General features: G+C 41.2%; 1 protein-coding gene across 1 annotated transcript in view; it reads right to left on the reverse strand.

Moving 5' to 3' along the window:
* Positions 1-16612, reverse strand: part of MYRFL (myelin regulatory factor like) — a 54379-nt gene that overhangs the window by 4702 nt on the left and 33065 nt on the right. Inside the window, exons 13-22 of the mRNA XM_048499177.1 lie at positions 16206-16318; positions 11144-11307; positions 10585-10648; positions 9571-9659; positions 7355-7423; positions 5134-5180; positions 4506-4673; positions 3142-3204; positions 1612-1699; positions 687-761 (exon numbers count right to left, since the gene is read on the reverse strand). Coding sequence (XP_048355134.1) covers positions 687-761; positions 1612-1699; positions 3142-3204; positions 4506-4673; positions 5134-5180; positions 7355-7423; positions 9571-9659; positions 10585-10648; positions 11144-11307; positions 16206-16318 — 940 coding nt within the window. The remainder of the gene's footprint in view (positions 1-686; positions 762-1611; positions 1700-3141; positions 3205-4505; positions 4674-5133; positions 5181-7354; positions 7424-9570; positions 9660-10584; positions 10649-11143; positions 11308-16205; positions 16319-16612) is intronic.

The following is a 16612-nucleotide window of genomic DNA, read 5'->3' on the forward strand; positions in this document are numbered from 1 at the left end:
GAATGCATGGATAGATAGATGAATACATAAATAAAGGTGGTGCCATTTATAGCAACCCAGTTACTCCGATATAGAGTCAAGGACATCAGAGAGATACAAGAATGTTTCTAATACAAAACTTGTTAAGTACAAAATTCATTGCAGACGTTATTAAGTTTAAAATCTAGGGCCAATCATATTTGCTGGATTTGCATTTAGCAGATGAAATAACATATCTCCTCATACAAAAAATTGTAATGTACAAGTAGAAAGTTCATTCCAATGTTGCCACTCAACTTTAGCGAGAACACCATTAATGGACTTGCCTATTCGTGAAAGCTGACCTGTAGCATTATGCAATTTCAATTATGCTGCTTGTGTTCAGTCAGAATCGTATTGCTCTGATCGCATTGATTTCAGTGGACTTAGAAGGGTGTAACTCATCTTAAGACTGCACTGACAATATCAGTAGCAAAATTACTAACTGGTTTTAAGGATGCGACCCAATTCTATTAAAGTTAATAGAGGTTTTGATATGAATGACAGTGAGAGTGAAAGTAAATTGACTCTTGATTTTGTTGCAGAATGTCTAACCTTTTCCATTGTTACAATATGTGAAGTCTTTGCCCAAACCATGACCTAAATACACAGTTAGCTATATTATGAAAAAATAGTTTGTCTATAGTTAAAACTGCCCCTATACTTACTTGATTTCCAGTGAGATTTTTACTTTGACGGGTGTGTATTTGTTAATAGGAATAAAATAACTATAATTTCCAGACCTAAAAAGAGAGTAACATCAAAAAGACTTAAAATCATTAAAAGTAAAAATATGTATGCAATTCACAAAACCGTACGTGGTCCAATGCACAATGTTAAGTTGATCGGACAGTTGAATGGACAGCAATGATGAACAATATCCCAGAACTGGGGACTGTAATAAGCTTCTCAGCTGTTTAAAAGTGCATTAGTGATATGCACTAGCAAGCCAGTTAACTATTTGAACAGAGAATAATAATGAGGAATAGTGTTTTATTGTTCACACTAGTCAGTCAATCCATTGCTAATTTGCTAACATCTGCACTAAAGTGCAGAATAACAACTTTGGAAAATCTTTCCTTGTGAAAATGTCACATTAACTTGTATAGATAAACCTATCAAATGCTCAATGACAATGTTTAATGAAGCAGAAACATCCACAGAAATTACTGGAGGATTTTGTGCTTCCTGAATGAAAGTAGATTAACTAAATTATGGTAAGAAAACAATATCTTTTAAGTTATAATAGAGTATTAGATGGATAGAAGTATAGAGTTGTGAGGAGGATATAAGATGTTTAACTGGAATGCTTGTTTTATATTTGCTCAATAAGTTTGTTGTATAAGTAGTATTGTGTTATATTGTTACAATTTTATAATGTGTATTATCTGTTAGAGGTTAATTATATCTTTAAAAATCTGAATAAAAATTAATATGGGAAAAAAAGATTATGGTAAGACTGACTAAAGTGGACCTTCTGGTTTTTCCAATATTGCCTAGATACAAAGAAAGGTTTTGGTGGTGGTGGATTAACCTTGAGCCCAACCCAACACACTGAGTTTTGCGCTCCATCAATAAAATCATGTTACCAACCCACACTGCAGATTTTTGCTGCAATAGCGATGATCAATTTTTTGCTGTGTCTGTAAGATCTGAATAGATGTCATTGTTGTATCAATCCCTAAAAAGGAAGAGAACCATTTTTGTCTAGATTATTTCTCAGAGTAATTTGACATTAATCATACTTTTAAAAAAAGTTTAAGTGTTAAAGAGTGGTTACATTTTACATGTAAAAGGGTTTAGCAATATAGAGTTGCCTACTGCTCAAGAAACGTGGAAGCAAAAAAACCCTGTGGCCTGATTTAAAAGCCACACTGGTGGGCACTTCCAGCTTTGTGGTCATGCATGCATGCACCATCAGTAGTTCAGCAATTCAGCTTTCGTCTCTCACATGCCAGTGATCGATTCCACCTCCTCAGCAGCACATCTCACTCCCTTTTTTTATCCCCTATAATTTGTTGTGCTCATCCTTCAAAAAGTAGTCCAACCCATTTCTTCCTTCCTCTTCTAGACTCTTACCCTTCGTGATCGTAGCTGTGCCCATCCCTGTACCCATGACAAATTACCAGCCCAAGCTACAGATTTTTAGTGTGTGACTGTTGCATGTGTAGCAACCAACAGCTTTTTAAAAAGACACTGGGCATGTGCCAACATTGCACAAGAAAGTTCATCTTGCTCTCCAGTGTCTGATGTAAGCCTGCCACACAATTTGCCATTTGCCTGCTTCCATCGTCAATTGCCCCGGCATTTGCTGTTGCTTCCCAGCATGGCCTGTTTGTTTCATGCATCAACACTAAGCCTTTCAAACAAAAAAGATGGGCAGGCACCAAGCCACTGACAAAAATGTTATGCATGCCCCACTCAGAGTAATAAGGAATGCCAGGTGAAGGACTTTATGTGGACTGGTTGCCTTCGGTGAAAAGAACACTGAAGGCTTTAGGCTTTACTTGATTAACTAATATGCATGTAGAGTACAGGTGAAGGTACAAAGGCAGAAGATCCACTATGACATGTTAGCTATATAGAGAGGGAAATCCTGCATTCTCCAGGTGTTTTTAACAACCACTTAAACAAATCTTTCCCCAATACTCAGGGACCAATAAAAGGATAATCAAGATACTTTACCATTCCTTTGGTCACATCAGCCAAACTAATAAAATGTTAAGCCTATAACAGTAATGCTGCAATGCAAGGGATGAGAGAGGAGTCCAGATACTAAATATGCCTCAGAAGGCATGGAATTTTGAGAGTAGCTGAAAAGCTATTTAAAAGAAAGAAGGGGGGGGGGAGCAGCCTAATCAAATCCCTGAGAAAATCTTTGAGGGGGGGTATTGAGTGGGAGTATCTCCCATGCCCCCCCCCACCATGAATTCTTCATGAGCCACAAGTTTTATCTTTCCCTGAAAAAAATGCATGCAAGGGAATTACGATGGATCAGATAATTAACAAATGCACAAGACCTTCTAGCAACAGGTGGTATATTCATAATCCCATAAACCAGATCTACAGATGTGTTAAAACTGAAGTGTTTTTAAGGAATTTTTAAAAAGAAAATAAACTCACAATCACTTCCAAGGTCAGGCTTTTCAATCCAGTTTTGTTCCAATAGTCCTTTTCTTTTATTTCCTAGAAGAAGAATGGATATCTATCTCCTTGAAGACAGCCTTCACAAATTGAAACAATTGTGTGACAAAAGCAAATGTGTGACAGACTTCAGAACAAGGTTCTATATTTCCAGACAGTCAATCCAGGACAGGTTTGTAGTAGAATTATGTTACAAGTTCTCTAAAGAGGGTGTATGATAGCCTTATGAAAAGACACTGTTCCCTCTTCTGCAGTATTTGGTAAAATTTATAGGGGCATGTAACTTTGGAGAGGGAGTGAGAATGTGAAAAGAATAGAGTAAATAGATATGAACACAACTTGGGGATAGCAACTGTTGACAGGAAAATGGCACAAACCGTTATATAGTCCACACAAACATACACCATACTAGTCTCCCATTTTTAAGTGACAGTCCCTCTGAATGTATTGTTGAAGGCTTTCACGGCCGGATTCAACTGGTTGTGGTGGGTTTTCTGGGCTGTGTGGCCGTGGCCTGGTGGATCTTATTCCTAACGTTTTGCCTGCATCTGTGGCTGGCATCTTCAGAGGTGTTATCACAGAGGGAAGTCTGTTACACACTGTGTCCTGAGAGACATACCCTTCTCACAGGGCACAGCATGTAACAGACTTCCCTCTGTGATACACTTCTGAAGATGCCAGCCACAGATGCAGGCAAAACGTTAGGAATAAGATCCACCAGGCCACGGCCACACAGCCCAGAAAACCCACCACAACCAGTCCCACTGAATGTTTTCTATTTTTAGAGACTGTCTGCTGCCTGCTGCCTGACCCTTGATTTATAAGGCATGTTCAGATCTAAGTGTATTAGTGAAGTGAACCCTTTAGCAAGTTTGTGGCGTAATAGTCCCAAAACACAGATTAAGTGAAAGGGATGTCAGGGAGACCATCACAATGCAGGATGAGAGATGGAAGCATACAAGACGAAGACTCCCTCAGCAAACATCATATCCCAGTTTGGCCCTGCATTTACATGGAGTCTACATGTCCAGGAAGGTTGTAGAATTTCTTTCCTTGGAGGTTTTTGAGAAAAAGAGAAGTCAGATACTGGAATGCAGTAGATGACTGGAACCATACAAGTATGGGTCGTTTACACTGTCCTTTTCATTGGATTTCCCCCTTCTCATATATTTTCCCTTGGGTATGTGCAGGAATGTCACCACCAAGGGAAATCTGTCTTCATTAGCAATTGCCACATCATGGCTCTAAAAAAAATCCCCATGGTTGTAAAACAAACTTTGCTGCAAACATGCAGCAAAGACCTGATCATTAGTAATGCAATCTTAGTTCATTATTTAACTTACTGGTACTCTCCTCCTTTGGCTTCATATTCTGATAATTTAGATCTTTCCTTACTGCCGGATGAAGTGGACAGCAGTAAGCTTTATGACATGGCAAAATACCACAGAAATTTACTTCAGGTATGACTGAAGTAGGTTTGGAGGTTGAGGACACTGTAGTATATCTGGCCGCTAGAAAAATAACACATTCATTAATCATATTCACATAATCAGAGTTTAACAAAATCAGTTTCTGTGTCAAAGCAATCTCAATACTACAACTTGAACACACACAAGCAAATCATGTTTGCATAAATTTGCTTATCATTAAATTCATTAGAAAGTCAGAAACAGCAGCAGAAGTAGCTTGTTCTGCTTCTGTTATCCATGAAAAAGTCCAACACACTGTGCAATGCACTGAAGCCTGGCTACCAGGTCTTAATGCTCCAATCTCCAGCTTCTGCCATTTTAACCAGCACTATTTGTTTATTTTTAAACTTATATTTGAGGATTCAGGACTAGCTTTTAAAATACAAAAAAAGTAAGCTAAGAGTTGATTCTGGACTTCATGGTACAATTTTATATACATCAATAATATTATTTATTTCAGTTGACAATTTTCAACCTCAGAGAATGGTTTACTGCACAGTACCTATAAGGGTGGTAGATGGAGGGTCAGTCATCTGATTAGTTGAATTGCTGGGAAAGGATGGTAAAACAAATAAAAAATTTAAACATCAGACATTACTACATCACAAAAGCAATAAGAGTCGCTATTTTATTTATCTGGTAAGTAAACTGCTCCATAGCAAAAGCTTTCAAAGTAGCAGCAATAAAAGCTTAATAGTGAAATTGTCATCATTAAATTCATTAGAAAGTCAGAAACAGCAGCACAATAATTAAACAGCACAATGTGCTCTAGATCAGGAATACCCAACTTTTCTGAGCCAATGAGCACTTTTGGAATTCCAACACAAGATGATGAGTGCAACCACAAAATGGTCACCATGGGAGGTGAAGCCAAACACAAAATGGCCATTGTCAGAGGTGGAACCACACACACTCACATAAAGTATGTCCAAGTGTAGTACAAGGGAGAAGAGGGGTAAATTGAAAAATACACAATGTGAGAGAATAAAACCAAATTGTGGTGGCAGCTGCCACCAACACAATGTCATTTAATCTGCACAACTGATTGAATTTCCAGTGGTGAATCAGAAGTCCTTCTGGGCAAGATTCCTACCTGACCCCACCTTAACATTGCCAGGCCTCCCAGTGTATTGGGACACACTACCTCCATCCTCTGCTCTTTTTGCCCACCACCCTTCAGCTGGGCAGCAGGATGAAATTGACCCATGAAATGAGCAGACGTGAGATTAGCATATCAGACACAATGGCACTGCTTCTACTGTCACCCAGAAGTGAGGACATCACGCTTCAGTATTCATCCAAAACTCTATGGTTAAATTACAGAATTTGTACAGCATCACTCTCAGCATGAGGACATCACTTCTAGATCAAGCTGAAGTAATATCATTGTTCCACAGACCCTAATGACTCCCTCAAACTATGAGGCCCCACCTTTTTGGCTATGCCTGGCAACCCTACCCTATTCACTTCCTACAAACACTTGGCAGGCACACTAGGATCAGTGGGTGCCATGACACCAACAAGCCCCATGTTGGGGGCCCATACTCCAGATCAATACCCAATATCAAATGCTTTATAGTAAAACACGTATTTGACTTTCCTCAGGCAAGAAGGAAGGGCAGATGATCATTTTGCAAAACTAATTTTTTTAAATGTCAGGATGACTACTGAAAAGATTGCCCCTGGTCAGAGTCAGTCTTTCATCTATATAGGACTGGCAGATCTTAGAGACAGGAAGCTTTATGCAGGAGCAGATATTCTTTCTGACACCATATTGCTTATTTATACATTACAGAGAAAACAGTTTTAGTTCAGGAACCTCACCCTGAGTCTTGCATACCAATCACACTATAATGCATAATCCTCAGTTCCCTTGGGCTCAGTGACCTAGTAGGATCACAATTGTGACATTCCATTGAGAAGGGGTTTGAACCTTCCCCATATCATTTTCCCAACCTCAAACAGTTCATGTGGATGCTATTCAGTCTATTGGACAAGCCGACAAGTATGCTCAATGATTTTTCCAAAAGACCAGATGGTGCACACTCAGAACCATTGCAGGTCAGGAAAATGGCTGGGGGGGGGGGGGGTTAAGCACATTCTTCATGCATGCCAGAGGTCTGATAGTATAAGGCAGAATTTTGAATCAGGCAGCACATTATCCGAATCAGGTAGAAATTGAGAACTTGCAAATTCAGAATGACTGTGACACAAGACACAGGGTGGGGGTCCTGGACTCAGTCTCTGCATTGTGCGTATTGGGACTCTAACCATTTAGGGCTTTAAAGGTCAAACCCAGAGCCTTGAACTATGCCCAGAAACATAAAGGTAACAAATGTAATCCATGAAGCACAAGTACAATATGATCCCTCCTGTTCATGCTCAACAACAGTCAAGCAGAACTATCTGGATAAGTCTTCAAACCCCATGTAGAGCACATTGAACTAATCTAGAAGTCAAAAAGGCATGAATATCAGTGGCAATCTAGAAGCTTCTGCAAGTGTCCAATTCCGACTCCAGGCCCATAAGACAAGACAGTGTTTGAAACAACAAATGCTATTCAAGAGTACAATTCCACCCCTTGAGGCTCTGTCAATTTCCTTAAGGCTAGATAAATTACGACACATTATATACTTTAAATATGCTGATATCTTCCCAGAGTATTTAGAACAGAAAGGAATTCAAGTACAAATGTGTAAACGAATAGCAGATAAATCACTTGCCTGTATTCAGAAGAGACAATGTCTTGCTCTGGTATGCTAAGTACATAAAGGGTGGACATCGTTGTAACACTGAAATGAGACATTTATTCCATAGATGGATAGCCAGGATAGAGCTCAGAAACAGAACTGGAAAAACACTCACTAATTTTTAAAGGTTGTGTCATAAAGACTTCAGATTGCCTGGATAAACCCATGTTAAACTGCAGCAGAGCACCTTTCTGGCCAGGTTTTTTTAATCTGTCCAGGCTTTCCCATGTGCTTAGCTAACTCCTGATTTTCAGTGGAGCCAATCCACAAGCACTGAAATCTATTTGGGCATAGTTCTTCTGCACATTGACCTGCCTGTGCATTTTTACAATTGTAGAGTCAGTTTATTTTCTTGCACACAAGCCTTCAATAATAAGGATATTGAAGGGATGGTTCTGTCATCATGAGTCCCAGCATAACAGCATGCCCCCACCTTTTTAAAAAAGGCACTAAAATACTGCTATATCACTGGACTGTTGTCACAATAGGCTTAGCAGGTTCTCTGAACTCACAGCCTTCATGGGGTGGGGGAGGAGGGCAAGTCTCTAGCCTCTTTTCTTACAGAAATAGAAGGGGGCATATCTCCACAAGGGAAAGGAAATACAGACTCACTTTTTTAAAAAAAAGGGAAGAAAGCTGAGAATTCCAAGAACCTGCTAGGCCTATTGTCACAATGCTCCGGTGATATATCATTATTTTTGTGCCTTCAAAAAAGAAAGAATTCATTTTCAGAGTGGGCAGGAGAAGAGGGTGTGATTCAAAACTATCCAGTCATTTCTGGAGGAGGGTGGGACAAAGAAAACCAACAAAAACATTATGCCCAAGAAGAAAGCTGACAAAATAAGATTCCAAAAAAAACACTGAGGCAAAAGTGGTCTCAAAAGAACCAGAAAAAAACTGAAATAAAAACTAAAGGCACAAAAAGGCATGCAGAAATCAGGGCATAAACTGAAGCACTATCATGACAGAACTGACAAAAAAAAGCCCATGCAGAAAAGTCCTCCATGTTTATCAGAGGATAGGGACACCTCTGTGGTAGAGCATCTGCTTCATATGCAAAAGCTCTCAAGTGCAATTCTTGGCATGTCCAGTTAAAAGGACCAGGTAGCAAGTGATGTGAAAGACCTCTACCTAGATTAGTGATGGCAAACCTTTTTGAGACTGAGTGCCCAAATTGCAACCCAAACCCTGCTTATTTATCACAAAGTGCCAACCCAGCAATTTAACCTGAATGCTGAGGTTTTAGTTTAGAAAAAACTAGTTGGCGCCCTCTTCCTCCGCCCCACCCGCTTGAGCAGGGGCCAGCCTGCTCTAGCCTCCAGCAAGTCCCGCGCGCACTGCTCTGTGCCTCTCTAGCATCTCTGTCTTCTCTGCACCCCCCACCCTCAGGCAGCAGCCACCCAGAGCACAGGCACCAGGCCCACCAGCCGAGTCCTCCCTGCTCGCTGCGGAGCGCGCACGTCGTGCTCAGTGGCCCAGGCCAGCCTAGATGTGTGTGTGTGGGGTGTGTGTGATTTTCCGACCCCCACATGATGAACTCTGTGTGTGCGTGCCCACAGAGAGGGCTCCAAGTGCCACCTCTGGCACCCGTGCCATAGGTTCGCCATCACTGACCTAGACTTTGGAGAGCCACTGCTAGTCAGAACAGACAGTACTGACCTCGATAGTATAAGGCAGCTTCATGTGTTTCATGCATTCAGGTGCACAAGTGACACAGAACCTCTGCAAACCTGCAATGGATAACCCCTGGTAGTTCTTGGGGATTTGAAGAAGGGGAGGGGGAAGAGTCCAAGTAATGGATTCCATGCTTCCAAAATCCTAGTCCAGATCTTTCTCCCCTCTCCTTGCTCACTTTCTGCACTTTTGTGTGCATGCAGAACCAAGAACACAAGAGCCTGGGAAGCTCCCATACAGACTCTGAGCCTTGACCTCCATTTGTCACCCTCAAAATCCTTGACTATCATTGATTTAACTAAATGGGTATTTATTATTAGGATTAAACAAAAATATCCCATTTTTCTCCCATTCATTTGAAGCAGTGAAGCAGTGCAGGAAATATTTTTTAAAAACTTGTTTTACCAAATCTGGGGTATGAATGATAATAATTTTTAAAAATTAATAGAAAATAAATTTGATTTAAAAACAAACAAACAAACAAACCAAACACCCGATTAATGTGTTTCTCTTACCAAAGTGCCATAACAGCAACCAAAGCAATTACAGTTATCTGGAAAATCCTGGTGCTGGTCCATGACTGCTTCTTCACTGGAAAACATACCTAGAGGTAGGGGGGTAGGGAGAGCAGGGATGTGGGCTCAGAACAGCAATGCCTATATGGAGAAGTCACTGCACATTTATAAAACCTCATAAAATATTTTGTCCAAACACACACTGACACCAACATTAAGATGTTGATATCTGCTGTGGTGCAAATAGTTGGAAGAACAAACAGGCTAGCACTTTTGTATGTGTCGAAACTGCTGTGGCAAAAATGATTGCATTTTCCCATACTGGGGTAAACCATACTGTGATAAACCAATATGGATCCAATCTGTACTGGGTTGTTTTTGAAGAATCCCAGATCCATCATTTTTACTGTACCTCACATCTGGGAAGTTCAGAGACATGTACATGGTTCTGTATTTTATTCTCATAGTATCCCTGTGAAGTAGGCCGAAGAAGAGTGACTGCCCCGAGGTCATCCAATTTGGTGACTGTGAGGGGATTTGATCCTTGATCTCCCAGGTTCTTGAGCAATACTCTAACCACAGGACCATACTGGCCCACAGTTGCATGCACAGAACTCTTCCCATGTCTACAAGGTTCCTAACAAACATGGTCTGCTTGATCATGGTACTTGGTTTTTTAAAAAAAGAGGCATTTCTCTGTTTTCTTTGATTTTTGGTTTTACCTGCAGCAGGTGGTTAAGAATCTAATTCCCTAAACCAAGCTGTTTGTCTAGCATAGGTGTCAGCTTTCTTGCTCTTTCTGCCTCTTAAATAAGAAGTTAACTTGTGATCAGGGATAACATGTGGCACTGTGGTATCTTAGTAGAGTTAAGTTCCTATCCAGATGAAAGGTTGCTCCAGAACAAGTTATTTTCAATGTACCTTCTAGTTTAAGATACTGTTAATGACAAAGGAAATACTTCCCTCAGAATTGCTACAACCTTTCTAGGAATACAAATTCTTAGTTTTGCTCACCTTGCCAGGTTTTGTGAGAACTGGTTTTCGTAACAGTAACCAAGAAGAGGCTTGGCCAAATTTCCTGAAATATAAAATATTCCTTACTTTCCTAATAATCAGAGCAAGTATTAAGGAGGGAGGGAAATCCTAGGAAAATGGGGACAAAAACCTCGCAAGTAGAGAAAAAAGCCTCCCTAAAGTTCACTCCAGTAAATGTTTGATAGAATTAATTATCTAAAAAGTAATTGAAAAAATTGCTTAGAATAATAAAAATCCTAGATTTTCCAGTGAAGCTGAAGTGCATACCAGAATCCGATTCCATTCACTTCAAATGACTGAAGAATGTTTTCTCTCTACTCAGCCTCCAGAAATTATTGGTACCTCAGTGCCATGTTGTTCACAGTGATACTTATTTAAACCGTCTCACTGCATTTTAAATTCATAATATCCCAATTAAATAAAGCCCTATGAAAATAAGCCAGTAATAATCAGAAATTGCTTTTACAATAATTCTCAAGTCCTCTTGGCATTCAGGATGTTGTCCAATAATTTTGTGTTGAGTAGAAAATGTAGGTACCTCAGTGAGTTCTTTTCACTGGCTGTTGACTTTGAGCTGTGTATCCGTTTCTGCGTGGCAAGTTTTTTATTCCATGATTCCAACTGGTCTATCCTAACTTCAAGATTGTTTGTTAATTTGCAGAGCTGCTTAACAGCACCCACATTCTCCATAAAAATTTGGTCCTGCAAAATAATACAGATAATTCCATTAGTAAATAAAATGTGGCTATAGCAAGGAGCTGAATTTGTTTACTAAATGACTTGTGAGAATTTTTTTATCTTATTGCTTAAGTAGCAGATCCTCTTCCTTTTCCAACCCTACCATATTGTATCACAAGATTTGTAAACTGTCCTCAGTTTCAGAGGTGGTTTGTCAGGCACAGAGCCCAAACATAATTTCTGTGGGCCAAGTCCAAAAATATAATGCAGGCCATTCCCTAACTACCTTCAATATACAAGGATTCCATGATCTTATACTTATAGCATCACTAGTTTCATATGGAAAAAAATACTTCTGAAATGACAGACAGTAGGCTTGCCATTGAATCTTCACATCCATTAGGCAGGGAGCAACACTGTTATGTCATTTACGGTTTGTACCTAGCAGTGACTCATAAGGCTCTAGAAATTTGCTCATCTGTATGGAGATGTGCCAATTTCTAGAGCATTGTGATTTCATTTGTGTGTGCAGACATAAAATGATATTGAAACTTCATGCCATTGTGCGATGTTGCTCCCTGCCTGTGCCTCTTGTTCCTGCTGCAATGAAGAGGTCCCACAGGGCCTGGAACCTGGAAGGCAAAAGCTTGCCCATCGCAACCTTGCAGGATAGCAACCCTAATTTGCAGCTCAAAAGGTCATTATATCTATATCTCCATTGCCCAAACTTGGGACTCTTCATGCAGCCTTGGTAGGTGCCGGTAAAACACTTTCAGAGCTCTTTGGATTCAAGTCTTGGCCTATATTTCCTCACTACTACCCTGAAGACAGATTGAGTATATATGACACAAATATAACTTAATTCAAAATAAATAGTCAACCACTTTGCACCACCTCAGTTCCATTGTAAACTGCTAGACCATTTGTAAAAAAAAATCTTTCTACAGTAAGCAGGCAGTGAGCCCTTTGTGTGAAGGACACAAAAACCAACTAGACAGTATCATGTGCCATGCACATTAAAACATTTGTTTTGAATTAATGTTGAATCTCCACACTAAATATATCACAGCAGACATCTGAAGTTTTCCAGTGTTTGCCTCTACAAACTGTTTCCTAACATCAGATCCAGAATCCCCCAATCACACTGTTTGTTCTGTGCACATCAGATGGTGCAAACAGGCTTAGTTGAACATCTAACTTGAAATTCCAACACAAGGGACGAAAGACAGATGGAAGTGCTGAATCCCTTATGGTATTTCTGCAGTGGAAGTCAGGGAAGGATTGTGCTGCTGTGGGATAAATGCCACTGTATAGATAGCACCAACTGCAGGTCTTCTTGTAGAACTCCTCTGATCTTTCCATTGTTTTCTCATTTATGAAGTAGATCAATACATCAAGCCCTGAAAGAGGGTTCATGTATGAATAGTGAGTGAATATGGGTTCTATTTAATCACACATAAAAGCAGTTATGGCTTGTGGCTATCTAGTGGCAGGCACAAAAGCAAACATTTCAGTGCACTGTAGAGCAACACATTTCCGTGATGTCCAAATGTAGATGGTATAATAATCTAGGTTATGTTGGCTGGCACAAATTCAGAATTACAAACTAGAATTTGTAGCCATTGTTTTATTATTGAAAACATTTATAGGCTACTTTTCTTTAGTTGGGCAAGAGCATATGAAAAAGTCTCCATATCGCCATACTCTTTATTATGGTGCATTTTATAAAACTACTGTCCAACAGTACCACAAAACATGAAAGCTCCCATTTAGACTTTGCATAATATTGGTACTGTTTCATATGTTGCTAAGCTGCTGCACTATGTTGTAGCTACACAGAACACCATTGTTAATGATAAACAGAGATTTTATTTTTAATCCAGTGATGCCCATAGCGTGCTGCTGCATAAGTTACATAACATAAACAAAAACCTACACAGTGTGACAAGCCCACACAATTAACTAACACAAGATTTTCTACAATTTGTTTACTGAATAGTATCTTTAAGGCACATATGGTTGAAGCCATGAAATTGATTTTATGTCCTTGTGTTTCATGTAGAAATGATACGAATCTGTGGCCACTTCCAATTTGGCTTCAGAGCTAGTCTAGTTCCTCATAAAATTAGATTTGTTTGAAAAGATGTCCCCCTAAATCCTGAAAGATCCTATTCATATCCTTTGGATAGGGTGAAACCTCGCATTAGCATCTAATTTAAAAACCTAATGAGCAGAAAAATTTAGTAAATTTTATCTTAACTGACAGAAATAAGGTTATCCCTTCTCCCCCATGCAAGAACCCCCTCTATAAAAATCTAGAAGATTAATTTAAAAATTTGCTTATTTTGAAAAGATGGAAGTTGCCTTTTACCTTCTTCAATAAATGTAAGGTCTAGCATTTTAACAAAATTCACCAATGACTCTGTTGAGATCACTGGCAAATCTAATACTTTATGCCAAGAACACGAACTCTGAAAGGAGTGCTTTGAATGTGTGTTCCTGCATGGCAGGGGGTTGAACTTGATGGCCCTTCTCGTTTCTTCCAACTATGATTCTAGGCCGCACTGGAATTGGCACCATTGCACAGTGGCAGTGCTGACAACATCAGTCGTCCTCTCCGCCATCTCTTGCTGGTTGTCAGTCATGAGCTGACAGCCCTAGGTCAAGTTGGCAATCATAAAGAAGTACACTTAGGAATCTCGAAGGCTTTCATGGCCGGATTCAACTGGTTGTTGTGGGTTTTCCGGGCTGTGTTGCCATTGTCTGGTAGATCTTGTTCCACAGCAGGTTAAAACTTAATCCATCGAAGACGGAGATCCTCTGGCTTGGCCGGGGGGGAGAGATTGGGGAATTCCAGCCGCCGGTGTGGGAGGGGGTCACATTGGCGCCGACCTCCTCCGTCCGCAGGCTGGGGGTCCACCTGGATTCGTCTCTTTCAATGGAGACCCAGGTGGCCCATACAACCCGGGTTGCGTTTTTCCATCTTCGACAGGCCCGACGGCTGGCTCCCTTCCTCTCCAACGCTGACCTAGCCACTGTGATCCATGCAACGGTCACCTCCAGGCTAGACTATTGTAACTCGCTCTACGCGGGCCTTCCCTTGCGTCTGATTCGGAAGCTACAACTGGTCCAAAATGCAGCTGCACGTCTGCTCACAGGCAGTGCCATCTGGGATCATATCCAGCCTGTGTTGCACCAGCTGCGTTGGCTCCCAGTGGAGTTACGAATCATCTTCAAGGTGTTGGTGTTGACCTTTAAGGCCTTACGCGGCCTGGGACCCTCGTACCTTCGGGACCGCATTACCCCATATGTCCCGAGTCGACCTCTGCGCTCAGCAGAGGCCAATTTACTGGAGATCCCTGGCCCCTCAATGATGCGGCTGGCCTCCACTCGGGCCAGGGCCTTTTCAGTCTTGGGCCCTGCCTGGTGGAACACTCTACCACCAGCTGTCCGGGCCCTCGCTTGGGACCTTGGAGAGTTCCGTAGGGCCTGCAAGACCGAATTGTTCCACCGGGCCTTCGGAGAGACCAGCCGCTGAGGGTGCCCTGCTTTCATCCTCCCCCTGCTGTATAGGGTCCCTAACATCATCGGGACCCATCATTCTTCTTGGGAGGGTTGCATATGGGTTCGTGGGATACTGTTTTAGAATGAAAATTTTAAACTTTTATATGTTTATGTTTATATATGCTTTTATATTGTTCACCGCCCTGAGCCCTTTGGGGATAGGGCGGTATATTAAATCAAATAATAAATAAATAAATAAATAATGTTTCACCTGCATCTGTGGCTGGCATCCTCAGAGGTGTATCATAGAGAGAAGTCTGTTATACACTGTTTCCAAAGAGAAGTATGTTATACACTGGACACAGTGTATAACAGACTTCTCTCTATGATACACCTCTGAAGATGCCAGCCACAGATGCAGGTGATACGTTAGGAACAAGATCTACCAGACCACGGCCACACAGCCCAGAAAACCCCCAACAACCAATACACTTAGGAACGTTCTCCAATGTTAAAACCCCGTGCCAATAAATCAGCACAGCAAGAAGAGATGGTACACCATTTCTCCCTGTTGTTCTAATTTTCTGTTGGTGAGGAAGTGTTGCTTTTTGTTTGTTTTTGTTTTTTAATTTGAATCAATGTTCTACACTGGAATCCATCACACTCACAGTCTGACAGTTCAATCCATTTCACTGCCAAAGGGCTCTACCACCTTCTGCATGTCTGGACATAATGCAGAACTCATTCAGATGAAAACTGTCACAATCCTTGGCTGATTACTCACCAGTGCTCTGGCACACAGTGGGACCAGAAGCATGTCGGGGCAAGAAATCTTGTCCTGACGCATTTCCTCTATGTGGCATGCTGAGAGAGGAGGCACATCGGGGCAAGATTTCTTGTCCTGACACGTTTTCTCTTGCCCCACACATGCTTCTTGCTTTCCACAGGGAAAGCGAAAGCACTTCTGGTGCAACTTTTCATGCCAGAGTGGGGCAAGAGTGGGGAACAGCTGGTTGTGGGTAATCGGCCCTTGTTAAGTTAAAGGGTAAGAGACATGAAGGAGTTCCCCCCCCCAACAGAAAGACCCCAAAATCACTGCGGAAGGCAAACCATTTAAACTGCCTTTCCTTGAAGGATTCCAAAAGTCAGTATAGACTGTGATACCTACATTTGACTTGTGGAAATGAGATGAAACAGCCTGCTCACAATAATGTCAGCCATCTAAATCTGCTAAAAATATGCTCATCTGATTTGAGTTTGGTGGTTCTGTTCTTACCTATCATTCTACGAGGAACCAAAACAAAGGCCAGAATTTCTCATCTTTTAAAGGCAAATATCAAAAACTGTACGCACATTCAATCATGAACTTTGGTTTCATGACACTGAAAAAAAAACTTTTTTGCAGTGCTGTAGAGTACCTTATCAACCATGAGGAAATTATCAACTCGCTCTCCATTTTCACATACAAAGTCTCCAGCCTCTCTTATGGCTCTTGGCAGAAGTTCTTGAACTTCCTGGGCTATCACTCCTACTTTAAAAAAAAGGACATCTGCATTATCAAAAATAACTTTAATGACTACAGACTACAATCTATACTCTCTCTCTCTCTCTCTCTCTCTCTCTCTCTCTCTCTCTCTCTCTCTCTGGCCATTTCTGCACGGGCCACGCTGCGGGGCTGCGTCGGCGTAAATGATGCCGACGCACCCCCCCAGGACCGTTCGCATGGATGGTCCCGGTAGGAGCGGGGAAGACAGCACAGCCTGCACAGAGGCTGCGCTGTCCCCCGAACACCTTACCATCCCTCTGGCGTGTCGCATATGCCAGG

The sequence above is a fragment of the Sphaerodactylus townsendi genome, linkage group LG06 (assembly GCF_021028975.2).
Source record: "Sphaerodactylus townsendi isolate TG3544 linkage group LG06, MPM_Stown_v2.3, whole genome shotgun sequence".
In the NCBI taxonomy this organism is placed as follows: domain Eukaryota; kingdom Metazoa; phylum Chordata; class Lepidosauria; order Squamata; family Sphaerodactylidae; genus Sphaerodactylus; species Sphaerodactylus townsendi.